Source organism: Carcharodon carcharias, chromosome 19 (genome assembly GCF_017639515.1).
Source record: "Carcharodon carcharias isolate sCarCar2 chromosome 19, sCarCar2.pri, whole genome shotgun sequence".
Lineage (NCBI taxonomy): Eukaryota > Metazoa > Chordata > Chondrichthyes > Lamniformes > Lamnidae > Carcharodon > Carcharodon carcharias.
In genome coordinates this window covers 81,218,654-81,234,792 of record NC_054485.1, presented here as the reverse complement: position 1 = coordinate 81,234,792, position 16,139 = coordinate 81,218,654, and the positions used below count along the sequence as shown (strand labels likewise).

At 45.1% G+C, this 16,139-nt stretch overlaps 1 protein-coding gene across 1 annotated transcript in view; it reads right to left on the bottom strand.

The window, feature by feature from the left end:
* Positions 1–13,561, bottom strand: part of LOC121291994 (class I histocompatibility antigen, F10 alpha chain-like) — a 48,981-nt gene extending 35,420 nt beyond the window's left edge. Inside the window, exon 1 of the mRNA XM_041213710.1 lies at positions 13,449–13,561. Coding sequence (XP_041069644.1) covers positions 13,449–13,521 — 73 coding nt within the window. The 5' untranslated portion in view covers positions 13,522–13,561. The remainder of the gene's footprint in view (positions 1–13,448) is intronic.
* Between the last annotated feature and the right edge of the window lie 2,578 nt (positions 13,562–16,139).

The following is a 16,139-nucleotide window of genomic DNA, read 5'->3' as shown; positions in this document are numbered from 1 at the left end:
ATGGTAGCTATTGCATGTGTAAAATGGTATGAGGAAAGGATTAAGGATAGGAGAAAGAGTTGGGAAATACAAACTGTTTTAAGGGGAGTGAATTTGATAATCTGGCCATTAGCTGAGATATTGGAACCACACAGGGATAGGTAAGCAAAGATCTAGAGACAGTGATCCCCGTTGACCTGGAATAGTTAATATGACCTAACGAGTAAGGAAACATTTTAAACGATCAAGACAATAGAGAAACTGACCTGAAGAGAATCTTACAATGACCATGATCAGGGAAAAAAAACTTAGAGGTAAAACTATGTGGAATCTGGAGTTGAGGCAATTGAAGGGTAAGGGGAAAAAGGCTAAATAGATGTACTACTGACCATATTAATGTGCCTGCGAGCTACAAAAAGTAAGACCACAGGATTAACACACTGATGACAGGCAGAGTTAAGTGGGTCACTGGAAGTGAAGATAGTGAGCCATTGAAAGTTAGAATAAGAAGGTGCATTGTGGAGTTGTGTAGACAGCTTAAGGAATTGAGATCTGACGTGGGACAACAGCCGGAGATAGGAGTCTGGAAGAAGTGGAGGGGATGCCTACCCAGATGGATTCAGATCAGGGAACTCATTTCACAGGAAGAGCCATTAAAGAAATGTGTAAACTTATGGAGATTAAACAGAAATTCCACATTCCTTACAATCCTCGGAGTTCAGGAATGGTGGGAAGGATGAACCAAACTTTAAAAACATCAATAGCAAAAGCAATTCAAGAAACAGGAAGAGTTGGGCAACAGTGTTGGCCAATATTCTGATGCACCTTAGCGCAATCCCAAGCAGGGCCGCTGGGTTCATCCTATTTGAACTAATGACAAGGAGAGCAATGCAGTTACCTGAGGGAATCATAGTAGGAGGGGGAGATGTAGGACCACTAAAAGTAAGGGTGCCAGACCATGTGAGGGAAATGAGTAAGCAATTGCATGAGCTAAGGAAGGAAGTCAGGGACCGACAGGGGATTAAGGATATAGAAACAGGCAAATCCAAAAAATATCTATGGACCCCCAAGTGGAGAATGAGGGTTTGCCCCACGTGGCATGGAACATATGAGGTAATTATGGCAGGTGATACATGCTATTAGGGTAAGTAAGAATTTATGGTAAGGGAGAATTTATTGAAAAGGAATGAATTACTTAAAATCTCCAGGCAACCAGGGCTACCAGATGAACCTTGCACAGCCTTAGGGCCTGCAAACAACAGAAAGGCCTTAGGAGCCGAACTGCAGTCAGAGCATTGGCAATAACAACTAAGATTAAGTGTGCTCTTCAACAGATAGGGGAAGAACAGATGGTCCTAGTTTAGGTATGAGGGAAGGTCTCTACCTGGGTGAAAAATAGGGACATACGATGCTTGTACCTGTTACCAGAGTTGTCTGTTTAATGTAAACCTATATGTTGACGAGATCTGAATCTAGAAATTGTTCTTGTACGTGACCAATAATGTATAAATATGTTGAACACTTGTAATTTAGCAGAGTGCTATCTCAAGTTGCATTGAGATGGTACTCCACTTAAAATTGCTTGAATAAACGATCGTGACCTGTACATGAGACTCCTGTGGTCCTTTTGTCAAAGTGACCGCAACAGTGCGCACTTGTAGATATGGGAATGGGAAATAAATGGAGGCATTACACACAGTTAAAGATATTTGATGAATCATCAAATGGAACGCAAACAAAGGGAGCCAATGTTAAATTCTCCACAGGTCTAAGATCCTGGTTGTGGGCGTGTCAGTACTGGCATGGGAAGCACCGACTGTTAAGTCAATTACTTCATATGCTTCCGCCCGGGACAATATGCATTACTCCCCTGAGGAGGAATTGGGGAATGGATAAAGAAGCCCAACGCTGGATCATGGATCAAGCCACCACACTAACGCATAAGACAAACAATTGGGAACCAGACCTCACAAGTGAAAGCACAAAGGGTTGTAAGAGTAATTTATGCTAAACAGCACCAGGGCAGCCAGTCCAGCTAACACCCCTGGAATGTCAACAAGGGAACTTCACAGGGTGGTGGTACATACCTGAGGGCAAGGACAATGATAAAATGACAAATGCACTCTTGAGGATATGCCCCAGCGGGTTGGTACCCTCACCCAATAATATCTCGCTAAGCATAAGCACAGGTACGAGCGGCGAAGTAACAATAACTGGGATTTATAACAATATGACTGGACTGGGTTGGTGGTATGGGGGATGTGAAATGCATGCGCCCCTTACCAGCTTTTCACCAACAGACACTTTAGTGCTCAAGAGATTAATGTGACTGCCGGCTGGACAGACCTACCTCCCTTTGTTTAGGAACCTGGTCTTGAGGGACAGTATTGTCAAGAAACATGTAAATATGTAATTGATAGGCATGATTGTTATGATACACAATGTTTTACTTTGACTACATATGGCTATCAAAGACCCACTCAATGTCCAGATGTAGTAAACGCCCCCCCACCCCGGAACAGGATAGTCAAGATAGGAAAGTCATACCCATTACTACATGATGTAGCTACAGTCTCCCTGGCAGTGACATATAATATCTCGGGGCTACTGTCAGTGTTACATACGACTTGTCACAGTCACTAGAAATCCATAAAATGGGCTAGAAGCCAACTTAAGAGGATAGTCAAAGACTATAAATTTCAAATTGTCCCGGGAGTTAGAGAAAAGGCATAGGCTAGGTTAAAAAGAAGTACATTAGGAGATATAGGAGGGCTATTTGGGATTGCCAATTCCATACTTAATTCAGGTCAGATCCACGACTTAAATGATTATGCCTCCTGGGTGGCCACTGAGACTGCCAGAGGGTTGCACTTCAGTGCTTGCGGAACAGGGCATGCCCTGACAGCTATGGAGACAAGTCCCCAGGATCTGATGGCCTGCATCCCAGGGTCTTAAAGAAAGTGGCAGTGGAGATAGTGGATGCATTGGTAATAATATTTCAAAATTCACTGGATTCTGAAAAGGTTCCAGTGGATTGGAAAAATGCTAATATAATGCCCTTATTCAAAAAAGGGGGAGGCAAAAAGTAGGAAGCTATAGACCAGTTAATTTAACGTCTGTCATTGGGAAATTGTTGGAATCCATTATTAAGGAAGTAGTAATGGGGCATTTGGAAAGTCAAAATGCAATCCATCAGAGTCAGCATGATTTTATGAAGAGTAAATTGTATTTGACTAATTTGCTAGTGTTCTTTGAAAGCAGAGAGTCAGGGAAATGGGTATTTTTCTGAATGGCAAACTGTAACTAGTAGGGTGCCATAGGGTTCGGTTCTTGGGCCCCAACTATTTGCAATCTATATTAATGACTTGGTTTCAGGGATAGAAGGTGTTATAGCTAAATTTGCAGATGACACCAAAATAAATGGGAAAGTAAGTTGTAATGGAGAAATAAGAAATCTACAAATGGATATGGACAGGTTAGGTGGACGGGCCAAAATTTGGCAGATGGGGTTTAATGTGGATAAGTGTGAGGTTATCCATTTTGGTCGGAAGAATAAAAAGGCAACTTATTATTTAAATGGAGAGTAACTTCAGAATGCTTTAGTGCAGAGGGATCTGGGTGTCCTCGTGAATGAATCACTGAAAGCTAGTATACAGGTACAGCAGGTAATAACGAAGGCAAATGAAATTTTGGCGTTTATTGCTCAAGGAATAGAGTATAAAAATAGGGAAGTGTTGTTGCAACTGTACAAGGCATTGTTGAGACCATACCTGGAGTACTGTGCACAGTTTTGGTCCCCTTACTTGAAGAAGGATGTAGTTGCATTGGAGGCAATTCAGAGGTGGTTCACTAGATTGATTTCAGAGATGCGGGGCTTGTCTTATGAGGAGAGATTGAGCAGTTTAGGCCTTTACTCATTAGAGTTTAGAATGGTGAGAGGAGAACTAATTGGAGGTATATAAGATGCTAAAGGGGATCGACAAAGTAGACATGGAGCGGATGGTTCCCCTTGTGGAACAATCTAGAATGAGAGGCCATAGTTTTAGGCTAAGGGGCAGTAGATTTAAATCAGAGATGAGGAGGAATTACTTTTCTCAAAGAGTCGTGAATCTGTGGAATTCACTACCTCAGAGTGCAGTGGATGCCGGGACGCTGAATAAATATAAGGAGGGGATGGACAGATTCTTAATTAGGATCGGGTTGAAAGGTTATGGGGAGAGGGCAGGAAATTGGAGTTGAGGCCGAAATGGGATCAGCCATGACCGTATTGAACGCGGGGCAGGCTCAAGGGGCTGAATTGCCTACTCCTACTCTGAGTTCTTATGTTTTTATGTTCTATGAGATACAAGGAGAAAGTCTGCTATGGGTCCATAGGCAGAGCACAGACGGAATTATAGATACAGCCGTATCACAAGCTACAGGGAGGGCATGTGATATACTAGCACGAGACTTAATTGATGGGGTAAAATCTGCAATTTGAAGATATCAGGTTCAGAACAATCCCCGAACACATGTTCGAGTCAGTATACCAATTGAACCGCAAATTTACACAAGGAGCGACAGGGATTGGTGATTACACAACCTCAAGTTGGAGGAGAGGATGGAGTCATAAAATTCATCATGACCATTCCCCAAGAGCATCATCCAAATGGGGCTTTCCTAGACAGCCATAGGTTTGAGTCCCTCAGAAGAAATAAAGGGAGGTTGGTGTACCATTTAGGATTATGCGGGTATACCTCCTAAGTGAAAGACGCAGTATTGATGAGCACTAGAGATTGTTGTACAGAATCAAGAAATTACATTGTGTGCTCATGTCAAATGCTGGAGGTATTTACAAATACTAGTAAAGTCACATTCACTACATTATCAATTCAGGAAGCCTGAGCCTCTTACGCTCGTTGCGGGATCGGAGAGTGTAACATCTCCTCTTCAGTGGCGTAGTCGGCAGGATTTGCCTGGACCTCGGGAAGAAATTCAGGTATCCTCAACTCAATGGTGCTTCATGACTAATGAGGCTGAGTTCCTTTATGGGGACATAATTTGTTCTACCAACTCGAGTTTCTGCTTACAGGTGACCGATTCCTTTACCATAGCAGACTTCCATTTGCCAGGCAGAACCACAGGATACTTATTTAGCTCCTGATGGGATGACACATTGTTCACCAACCAAACTCCTGGAAAAATAGCACACCTGCCACGCAAGAGGCAACAAGGAAACCTCAGTCATACGTAGAGGCTTCTAGAGAGCAAATTGAGAGTGGATGTGTGCAAGTGGACTTAGCCACCCAATCGGTTAGAAGATGAGCACAGTCAGCTACACCCTACACTATGACCAGAAGAGTAATAAGTTGGTGGGCGATATTTAGGGTGGGCATGACGATAGGAATTATGCTCGTATGGGCTATCAGATTCTGTTGCTACCAATGGAAAACCTGGAGAGGGTCTCCAGGCACAGACAGCAGTAAATCAATGGTGTGCATCAGTCGCCTGACCTGTGCATACTCCAAGGGAGAAGACAGGGAAGGGAAAGTTAGGTTATACAACTGGATGGTTTAGGGGTCCTCTGGTGTTCTGGATGACTGGCCACCCAAAGACCCAGAAGAGAAATTCTCAACTAAAGGTGTGGCCAGCTTGAACTTTGCCAAGGGCTAAAAGGGAGGACTGTTAGGGGGAAATTAAATATATTGAAATAAAACACAATACGTATTTGCTAATCACACTTAGGTCTCCAGGCAGCCATTACTGAGTTGCAGGAATCAAGGTTCATGTATACATGCCTTAATTCTGATTGGATGGTATAACTATGTAGACACACTTTAGAATAATTGGATACCTAAATCACATGTTTATGCACTCAATAGGACAGAGATAGTATGGAACCAGTGTGTCGCTTACCAATTGGATGTATTCAAATGTATTATGATAAGAAAAAGTACAAAAGTAATGAAATGTAACCAATCTGGGAGCTGGATCTTCATTCTTAGGAATGACTGTGGCTCCCTTGCTTGAATAAAACTGGTTAAAAGGAAGCCGGAGTCTCGTTTGGTCTCTGCGGGATCAGAGAGCGCAACATCTCCTCTTCAAGTGGCAAGTAACATTGTGCCACACTAGAGAGCCAGGCAATGACCCTCTCCAAAAAGAAGGAACTTAACCATCTCCCTTGATGTGCAATGACATTGCCATCACTAAGTCACCCACCATCAATAAAGTAGGGGTTACCATTGCCCAGAAACTGAATTGGACCAGTCATGTAAATACTGTGACTACAAGAGCAGGTGAGAGGCTAGGAATCCTGCAATAAATAACTCCCCAAAGTCTGTCCGCCATCTCTACAAGGCACAAGTCAGACATGTGATGAAATATTCCCCACTTGCCTGGATGAGCGCAGCTCCCACAACACTCAAGAAGTTCGACATCATCCAGGACATTCATTCACTGCACCACTGATGCACAATGGTAAAAGATACAGAGCAATGACTCACCGAGCCTCCTTCAACAGCACCTTTCAAACCCAAGGCCTATACCTAAGGTCAAGGCCAGCAGGCACATGGGAACATAATCACCCATAAGTTCTCCTCTAAGACACTCATCATCCTGACCTGGAACTATATCAGCATTCATTCACTGTCACTGAGTCAAAATCCTGGAACTGCTTCTCTAACAGCACTGTGGGTGTACATACACCACATGGACTGCAGTGGTTCAAGAAGGCAGCTCCATCACCTTATCAAGGGCAATTAGGGATGGCATAAATGCTGGCACAGCCAGCAACACTCACATCCCATAGGAGAATTTTCAAAACGCTCGCCTTCTCTCTTCATCTCTCTCTCTCTTGATCCAACCTCTTTATCTCTCTCCCTCTGTCTCTGTCCCTCTCTTCATCCTGCGTTTCTTTCTCTATGCATGCCTCTCTCACTCTCACATTTACTCTTTCATTAAGATTTCTACCATGTATCTCTCTGTCCCTGCCTCTGACTTTAAGGTGCCTCTGTCTCTCTGACTTCCATCTTCCCTCTGTCTCTTTCTATCGCTCTCTTGCTCTATTTCTCCCTGAATGTTTCCTGTTTATTTCTTTGCTTGTGTCGATCTTTGCCCCTCTCTGACTTGCTTCCTCCTGGTCAAAGTCTTTTTTCACACTCTTTCTCTCTCGCTCCCCCTCTCTGTTCTTCTCTCCAGGCCACCTATTATGTAGAGATAAAAACAAAAAAACTGCGGATGCTGGAAATCCAAAACAAAAACAGAATTACCTGGAAAAACTCAGCTGGTCTGGCAGCATCGGCGGAGAAGAAAAGAGTTGACGTTTCGAGTCCTCATGACCCTTCGACAGAATTTGAGTGAGTCCAAGAAAGGGGTGAAATATAAGCTGGTTTAAGGTGTGTAGGGGGGGGCGGGTTGGGTGGGGGGAGAAAGAGAGAAGTCGAGGGGGTTGGTGTGGTTGTAGGGACAAAGAAGCAGTGACAGAAGCAGATCATCAAAAGATGTCACAAACAACAGAACAAAAGAACACATAGGTGTTAAAGTTGGTGATATTATCTAAACGAATGTGCTAATTAAGAATGGATGGTAGGGCACACAAGGTATAGCTCTAGTGTGGGTGGGGGGAACATAAAAGATTTAAAAATATGTAAAAATAATGGAAATAGGTGGGAAAAGAAAAATCTATACAATTTATTGGAAAAAACAAAAGGAAGGGGGAAGAAACAGAAAGGGGGTGGGGATGGAGGAGGGAGCTCAAGACCTAAAGTTGTTGAATTCAATATTCAGTCCGGAAGGCTGTAAAGTGCCTAGTCGGAAGATGAGGTGTTGTTCCTCCAGTTTGCGTTGGGCTTCACTGGAACAATGCAGTAAGCCAAGGACAGACATGTGGGCAAGAGAGCAGGGTGGAGTGTTAAAATGGCAAGCAACAGGGAGGTTTGGGTCATTCTTGCGGACAGACTGCAGGTGTTCTGCAAAGTGGTCGCCCAGTTTACGTTTGGTCTCTCCAATGTAGAGGAGACCACATTGGGAGCAACGAATGCAGTAGACTAAGTTGGGGGAAATGCAAGTGAAATGCTGCTTCACTTGAAAGGAGTGTTTGGGCCCTTGGACGGTGAGGAGAGAGGAAATGAAGGGGCAGGTGTTGCATCTTTTGCGTGGGCATGGGGAGGTGCCATAGGAGGGGGTTGAGGAGTAGCGGGTGATGGAGGAGTGGACCAGGGTGTCCCAGAGGGAACAATCCCTACAGAATGCCGATAGAGGGGGTGAAGGGAAGATGTGTTTGGTGGTGGCATCATGCTGGAGTTGGCAGAAATGGTGGAGGATGATTCTTTGCATGCGGAGGCTGGTGGGGTGATAAGTGAGGACAAGGGGGACCCTATCATGTTTTTGGGAGGGAGGAGAAGGCGTGAGGGCGGATGCGCGGGAGAAGAGCTGGACACGGTTGAGGGCCCTGTCAACGACCGTAGGTGGAAAACCTTAGTTAAGGAAGAAGGAGGACATGTCAGAGGAACTGTTTTTGAAGGTAGCATCATTGGAACAGATGTGACGGAGGCCAAGGAACTGAGAGAATGGGATGGAGTCCTTACTTGAAGCGGGGTGTGAGGAGCTGTAGTCGAGGTAGCTGTGGGAGTCGGTAGGTTTGTAATGGATGTTGGTGGACAGTCTATCACCAGAGATTGAGACAGAGAGGTCAAGGAAGGGAAGGGAAGTGTCAGAGATGGACCACGCAAAAATGATGGAGGGGTGGAGATTGGAAGCAAAATTAATAAATTTTTCCAAGTCCCGACGAGAGCATGAAGCAGCACTGAAGTAATCACCGATGTACCGGAGAAAGAGTTGTGAAAGGGGGCCGGAGTAGGACTGGAACAAGGAATGTTTCACATACCCCATAAAGAGACAGGCAAAGCTGGGGCCCATGCGGGTGCCCATAGCCACACCTTTTATTTGGAGGAAGTGAGAGGAGTTGAAGGAGAAACTGTTCAGTGTGAGAACTAGTTCAGCCAGACGGAGGAGAGTAGTGGTGGATGGGGATTGTTCAGGCCTCTGTTCGAGGAAGAAGCTAAGGGCCCTCAAACCATCCTGGTGGGGGATGGACGTCCATGGTGAAGAGGAAGCGGTTGGGGCCAGGGAACTGGGAATTGTTGATGTGACGTAAGGTGTCAGAGGAATCACGGATGTAGGTGGGAAGGGACTGGACAAGGGGAGAGAGAAGGGAGTCAAGGTAACGAGAAATGAGTTCTGTGGGACAGGAGCAAGCTGAGACGATCAGTCTACTGGGACAGTTCTGTTTGTGGATTTTGGGTAGGAGATAGAAGCGGGCCATCCGAGGTTGGGCGACTATCAGGTTGGAAGCTGTGGGAGGAAGATCCCCAGAGGAGATGAGGTCAGTGACAGTCCTGGAAACAATGGCTTGATGTTCAGTGGTGGGGTCATGGTCCAGGGAGAGGTAGGAGGAAGTGTCTGCGAGTTGACGTTCAGCCTCCGCGAGGTAGAGGTCAGTGCGCCAGACAACAACAGCACCACCCTTGTCAGCGGGTTTGATGACAGTGTCAGGGTTGGACCTAAGATAATGGAGTGCAGTAAGTTCAGAGAGAGAGAGATTTGAATGGGTGAGAGGAGCAGAGAAATTGAGATGACTAATGTCGCGCCGACAGTTCTCAATGAAAAGATCAAGAGAAGGTAAGAATCCAGAGGGAGGGGTCCAGGTGGAGGGAGAGTATTGGAGGTGGGTGAATGGATCCATTGAACGGGGAGAGGACTCCTGCCCAAAGAAGTGAGCCTGGAGAGAAAGACGGCGGAAGAAGAGTTCAGCATCATGCCGAGCCCAAAATTAATTGAGGTGAGGGTGTAAGGGTATGAAACTAAGTCCTTTGCTGAGCACTGAACATTCAGCATCGGAGAAGGGAAGGTCAGGGGGTATAGTGAATACACGGCTGGGGCTGGACTGGAAGCTGGGGTGGGGATGGAGGGACAGGCAGGGGTGGAGTGTCCTAGATGGGTGTTGGTGTCGATGAGTTGTTGGAGCTTGCGTTCCTTAGCACTTGAGAGAAAGAGAAAAGGTTTCTTGTTGAGGCGTCGGATGAGCCGAAGAATAAAATGAAACTGGGGGCACGCGCAGCTTTGAAAAAGGGTACGGCGGTGCTGCTGGAGGGAGAGGTCGAGTATGTTCATATGGCGGCGCATGGCACTGAGTGTGGATTTCAGAATGTGACGGGAACAGCAGTCCGAGAAACGTTTTATGTCCCGGAGATACCTGTAATCCTGGGTGGGTTCGAAACATGAGGGGTGGAATTTCAGTTGAAATCCACATGGCGTAAGTCGGAGATGGAGACAGTCACTGAGAAAGGAGATATGGCAGTGAAAGCGGGTTTTAGTAACACCTTGTCAAACACCAGGAGAGAAATGGAAAGCAATGAAGGTGAGCAAGGCAAAAGAGAGATACGGAAATCTTGTCGCAGAGACGAACAGAACTTCTTCAAGGAGGTAGGCAATTCTTGAAGAGCAGTGGCAGTCAATTAAACACAGAGATAAAAACAAAAAAACTGCGGATGCTGGAAATCCAAAACAAAAACAGAATTACCTGGAAAAACTCAGCTGGCAGCATCGGCGGAGAAGAAAAGAGTTGACGTTTCAAGTCCTCATGACCCTTCAACAGAACTTGAGTGAGTCCAAGAAAGGGGTGAAATATAAGCTGGTTTAAGGTGTGTGTGTGTGGGGGGGGGGGGTGCGGGGTTTGGGTGGGGGGAGAGAGAGAGAAGTGCCCTACCATCCATTCTTAATTAGCACATTCGTTTAGATAATATCACCAACTTTAACACCTATGTGTTCTTTTGTTCTGTTGTTTGTGACATCTTTTGATGATCTGCTTCTATCACGCTTGTTTGACCCTACAACCACACCAAACCCCTCCACTTCTCTCTCTCTCTCCCCCCACCCAACCCCCCACCCCCCCCCCGCCCCCCCCCCCCCCCAAAACACACACACACACACACCTTAAACCAGCTTATATTTCACCCCTTTCTTGGACTCACTCAAATTCTGTCGAAGGGTCATGAGGACTCGAAACGTCAACTCTTTTCTTCTCCGCCGATGCTGCCAGACCAGCTGAGTTTTTCCAGCTAATTCTGTTTTTGTTTTGAACCTAATATGTAGTTTGAATGGGAAATTACTGTCATATTTTACAAATAAGGTCACATTCCAACTAGGGCTTTGAAGGTTGAATGTGGTGGTGTGGACTGGGTCTAGCCTGTGATAGCACCAAGGCTGAAATGTACACAAACTGATAGTTCATCAGAACAGCCCAGGCGATTAAAGTAAATCCGTGTTGTCTGGGATTTGAATCCTACTGCAAAATACACTGTATTCCTGAAAACTCAAAAGAAAAGGGCGTGTGAACCGCTGTGCAAAGCCGAATTTGCACCATCATCATTAAAGGGTTTTCCTTTAGTGATCACAGCGGCATTGGATTCCCCGCAAACTGTGGTCAAATTTACTGAGGTTTCTCCCTGACTTTCGGCAGAAAGGCACGGTTTCATTTTTACTCACTTGACAGAGTGTGTGTGCGCGTCAGAAAAAAAAAATGGCCCTGATCCAGCTTCATAGGCTTTCATAGGCTTCGTGGATATCACAGCTTGGTGGAATGTTTTCTTGTGACAAGAAATGGACGCGCTCATTTATTGTCCATTTGCCAGTTGCTCGGTCATTTCAGTGGGCAGCCAAACACGTTGGCGTGGGACCGCAGTTACTTACAGGCAGTAGATTTCTGCACCTGTGTATTTTCGTTGTAACGGCAATCCGCCAGCACTTCAACTTTTTATTTCGGAATGTGTTTTTTTTTCTGCTTTAAGATTGAAATTCTCATACTGCCACACGAACTCCCAGTGCCTAGATTATTAGTCCAGAACTTTGGGTCACTAGTTCACTAATACACCCCATCGAACAAAAAGCCCCCAACAGTGTACAGGTGTCCTATGAAGAAGGCTGTGTGTCTGAAGCTTGTTGGGGAACTAACTCACTGCACTTTCTGTCCCAAGCAGAAAGCACATCTTAACATGCAATAGCGTCATACACTCTGCATGAGTCTGTGACTGATCAACCGTCTTGGGTCTATTTCAGCGACCTAGTAACTGGACATCGATCTCCTCCAATGTGTTCAGGCTGTCTGGTAGTTGTACAACTTTAAGAAGGAACTTGCCTTTTGATTTGAATGCAATGTGATTCCTTTGTTCACGAGTTTACAAGGAAACGTGCAGTTGAAGGGTGAAGAAAGCAGAAAGATACACATTGGCTGAAGATGAGAGAAGTGCCGAACGCCGAGAGCTGAAATTCCGGAGCTCTCTCATACAGTTTCAGGCTCAACACAAAAACCTTGGAGCAGTAATAATTCTTCAAGCTGTGAGGCACAATGCATGGGGCAGGGAGAAAGCTGCGCCCCGTGAGAGAGAGAGAAAATAAAATCACACCAGTTTTGAATCCCAACTGATCAGGCGCAGTTCAAACATTGAGGAAAACATTTGGATAGTTTCAAAGTTAGCTACATAGGAAGTGAAAACAGCCCCATAGAGATATCCCTCCCCCCTTAAAAATATTGCAGCGCCTTTAACTGAACTGAAAATCAATCGTGCGTTATTTTGACATATATCTTCTGAAGACCCCCGTTCCTGAACCGAGGGACCCGCATTTCAAAGCCTCCCATCAGGTGTGAAGGGCGAGGGAGAACTTGTCCTGCCTGGGCCGCCGACTTCAGTTCGCATCCGCTTCCACAGGGGCTCCCAGAGTCACTGTAGCCGGCCACACACTGACGTTTCAAACCACTTGGGCAATTTGCATCCGAAAACAAAGGTCAACCAACACCATCAAATGCCTGTTACATTGTTTTCTTACAACGCAACAGCGAGCGCGCTTTAAAAACACTTCATTGGCTGTAAAGGGTTCGGCTCAATGAGAAAATGACCTTAATGGACGAAGGGGGTGGAAACCATTTGAACACCATGCACCACAGAATGTTTTGTGTATGGAGGAGGGGAGTCGGGGGGGAGCTGGAATGCGCCTTTGGGAGTCCTGCAGACGCGAGAGGCGCTAGATAAATCGCAAGTCTTTCTCTCTTATGCAAGGATCAGTAACAGATGCAGAAAGCAACACGCAGTCAGTGGGGTCGATTTTGACTTTTCCTGAGGGCATATGCTGTCGGCAGCCCGTTTTTTTCGGGAGATGTATTTCCAATCTCGTCAATAGAAGGTGAAAGTGTTACACACACACACACAATCACAATTATCCCAAGTGAAAGGGCACTTAGTCGGAATCTGTAGTAAATGCTGGAAGTTCACAGCAAGTCAATCTGAAAGAAATGGGCAGGTTAATCACTTCACTTCACACACGGTATTCTGTTTCCCGTTGTGAAATATCAGATGTCATCTAGAAGCCTGTTACAGCCCAGGGTCAGATAGCGAGCGTGCAGACATTAATTAATGCAGTCAGAACAGGGGACTTACCAGCTAGAGCTGTTTGTGCCCGGTAGAAACACAGTATAAGTGCGAGAAACATGCTTTGGCATCCGCCCGCCATATCTCCCAGTGAGAAACTAAAAGCGGGCTCGAAGAAGACGAGCTGAGCGCAACTCTCAAGTGGTCAATCAGAGGCCTCGCCGTCCAATGGGTAAAAGGCTGCCAATCCGTCACTGGTTGTCACTGAATCGTGAGCAGCTCCGAAACTGGCTCCCAGCCCAAGGTGCACAGCCGAGCAACAGACATTATAGATAAAAGCAAAATACTGCGGATGCTGGAAATCTAGAATAAAAACAAAAATACCTGGAAAAACTCAGCAGCTCTGATAGCATCTGCGGAGAGGAACACAGTTAACGTTTCGAATCCGATTGTCCCTTCATCAGAATTAAGTAAAAGTAGAAAAGCGCTGAAATATAAGCTGGTTTAAGGGAGGGTGGGACAAGTTGAGCTGGATAGAGGGCCAGTGATAGGTGGAAATAACCAAAGGATGTAATAGACAAAAGGACAAAGAGGTGTTGACGGTGATATATTATCTAAGGAATGTGCTAATGGAGACATTAAAGGTGGAAAGCAGGACAAGCAAGGTACAGATAACCCTAGTGGGGGTGGGGTGTGGGGATCGAAATAAGCTAAAAGGTAGAAATAAAACAATGGATGGAAATACATTTAAAAATAATGGAAATAGGTGGGAAAAGAAATATATATATAAATTATAGGAAAAAGGGGGTGGGGATGGAGGAGAGAGTTCATGACTAAAGTTGTTGAACTCAATATTCAGTCTGGAAGGCTGTAAAGTGCCTAGTTGGAAGATGATGTGCTGTTCCTCCAGCTTCATTGCAGCAGGCCAAGGACAGACATGTGGGCATGAGAGCATGGTGGAGTGTTGAAACGGCAAGCAACAAGTGACATGGAGGTCTGGGTCATGCTTGTGGACAGACCAAAGGTGTTCTGCAAAGTGGTCACCCAATCTGCGTTTGGTCTCTCCAATGTAGAGGAAACCGCATTGGGAGCAGCAAATGCAGTAGATTAAATTGAGGAAGTGCAAGTGAAATGCTGCTTCACTTGAAAGGAGTGTTTAGGCCCTTGGACAGTGAGGAGGGGGGAAGTAAAAGGGCAGGTGTTGCACCTTATAGGGTGTGCAATGATAGATGATTGAAATAGCTTTTCACAGATTATGAGTTTGCTGAGAGATCAAACAGTAAACAATTGAAGTTCATATCACAGCAATTAAACCTTTTCTGACCCTAGGGGCAGTTTAAACCCAACCTTAAAATTAACAAGTCCAAATGACACAGTTCCAGAAAGTGTGCAGAAACAGACAGATCTAGGTCAGGGGAGGAGTGCAAGTGCATTGATCATTGAAGGTGCCAGTAATATTGAGAATGTTTAACAAAGCATATGGAATCTTGGGCTTCATAACCAGAGGCGTGAGCACAAAAGCAGTGAAGTTAAGCTGAACTTCTATAAAACTCTGGTTAGACCAAATGAGAGTATCGTGTCAGGCTCTGGCCACCTCACTGCGAAGGATGTGATGGCCCTGGAGAGGGTGGAGAGGAAATCTACCAGGCTGATTCCAGAAATTAGGGGTTTTAGCTAAAAGGTTAGGGTGGAGTTGTTCTCCTGAGAGGAAAGGAAATTGAGGGGAGATTTGATGGTGGTGTACAAGATTATGACAGGTTTAGATAAAATAGGCAATGAGAAGCCTTTCCCATCAGTGCTGATCCAAAGTCTTGGGGGCACAGGCATGACGTTTTGGACAGGAAATGCAGGGGAATGTGAGGGAAGAACTTGTTTATTTACTCAGTGATAACCTGGAACCCATTACTCAGGAGGGAGGTGGAAAGGCAGATGGGGAATGACTTAAATGAGAATTTGGAACGGTGCTTAAGGGGGTAATAAAGTTGTAGGACTACCGATATAGAATGGGGTAATGGGACTGACTGGATTGTTCCACAAAGCATTGGCATGGACTCGATGGGCTGAATAGCCTTCTGCTGTCCCGTAATGACTCAATGATTGTTTAACTCTCTCTTGTGCTTCTAACTGTACAAAGTATAAAATATAAAGTGAAACTACTGTGTAAAACATAAGACTGAATATAATGACTTTGAAATGGGGTGTGAAATATTTTAGGTAAGAGAGCTTAATTTGTTCATTTCCTAAATATCCTAAATGTTTTTGTACAACTATAACTTATAATACCACCACCTGGAAGTTCCCTCCAAGTCATTCACCATCCTGATTTGGAAATATATCGCCATTCCTTCACTGTTGCTGGGTCAAAATCCTGGAACTCCCTCCCTAACAGCACTGTGGGTGTACCTACACCACATAGACTGCAGCAGTTCAGGAAGGCAGGTCACCACTGCCTTCTCAAGGGCAACCAGGAATGGGCAATAAATGCTGGCCCAGTCAGCAATGCCCACATCCCATGAATGAATAAAATTAAATAAATAGACAAACAAACATACATAGAAACAAACACACTTTATATGTATAAGGCCAAAAGACATGAATTACACATTTATGGGAATAAACAATGCCTGGGCTCTTTGGACCAGTTTCCCTCAAACCTGCCTCACAAAAATAGTACACTTGGTACTAAGTTTTTAATACAATGAAAATAGGTTGGGTTCTTAAAATAATGTGGGACCCTCACTGTCCAGATTTACTTTGTGT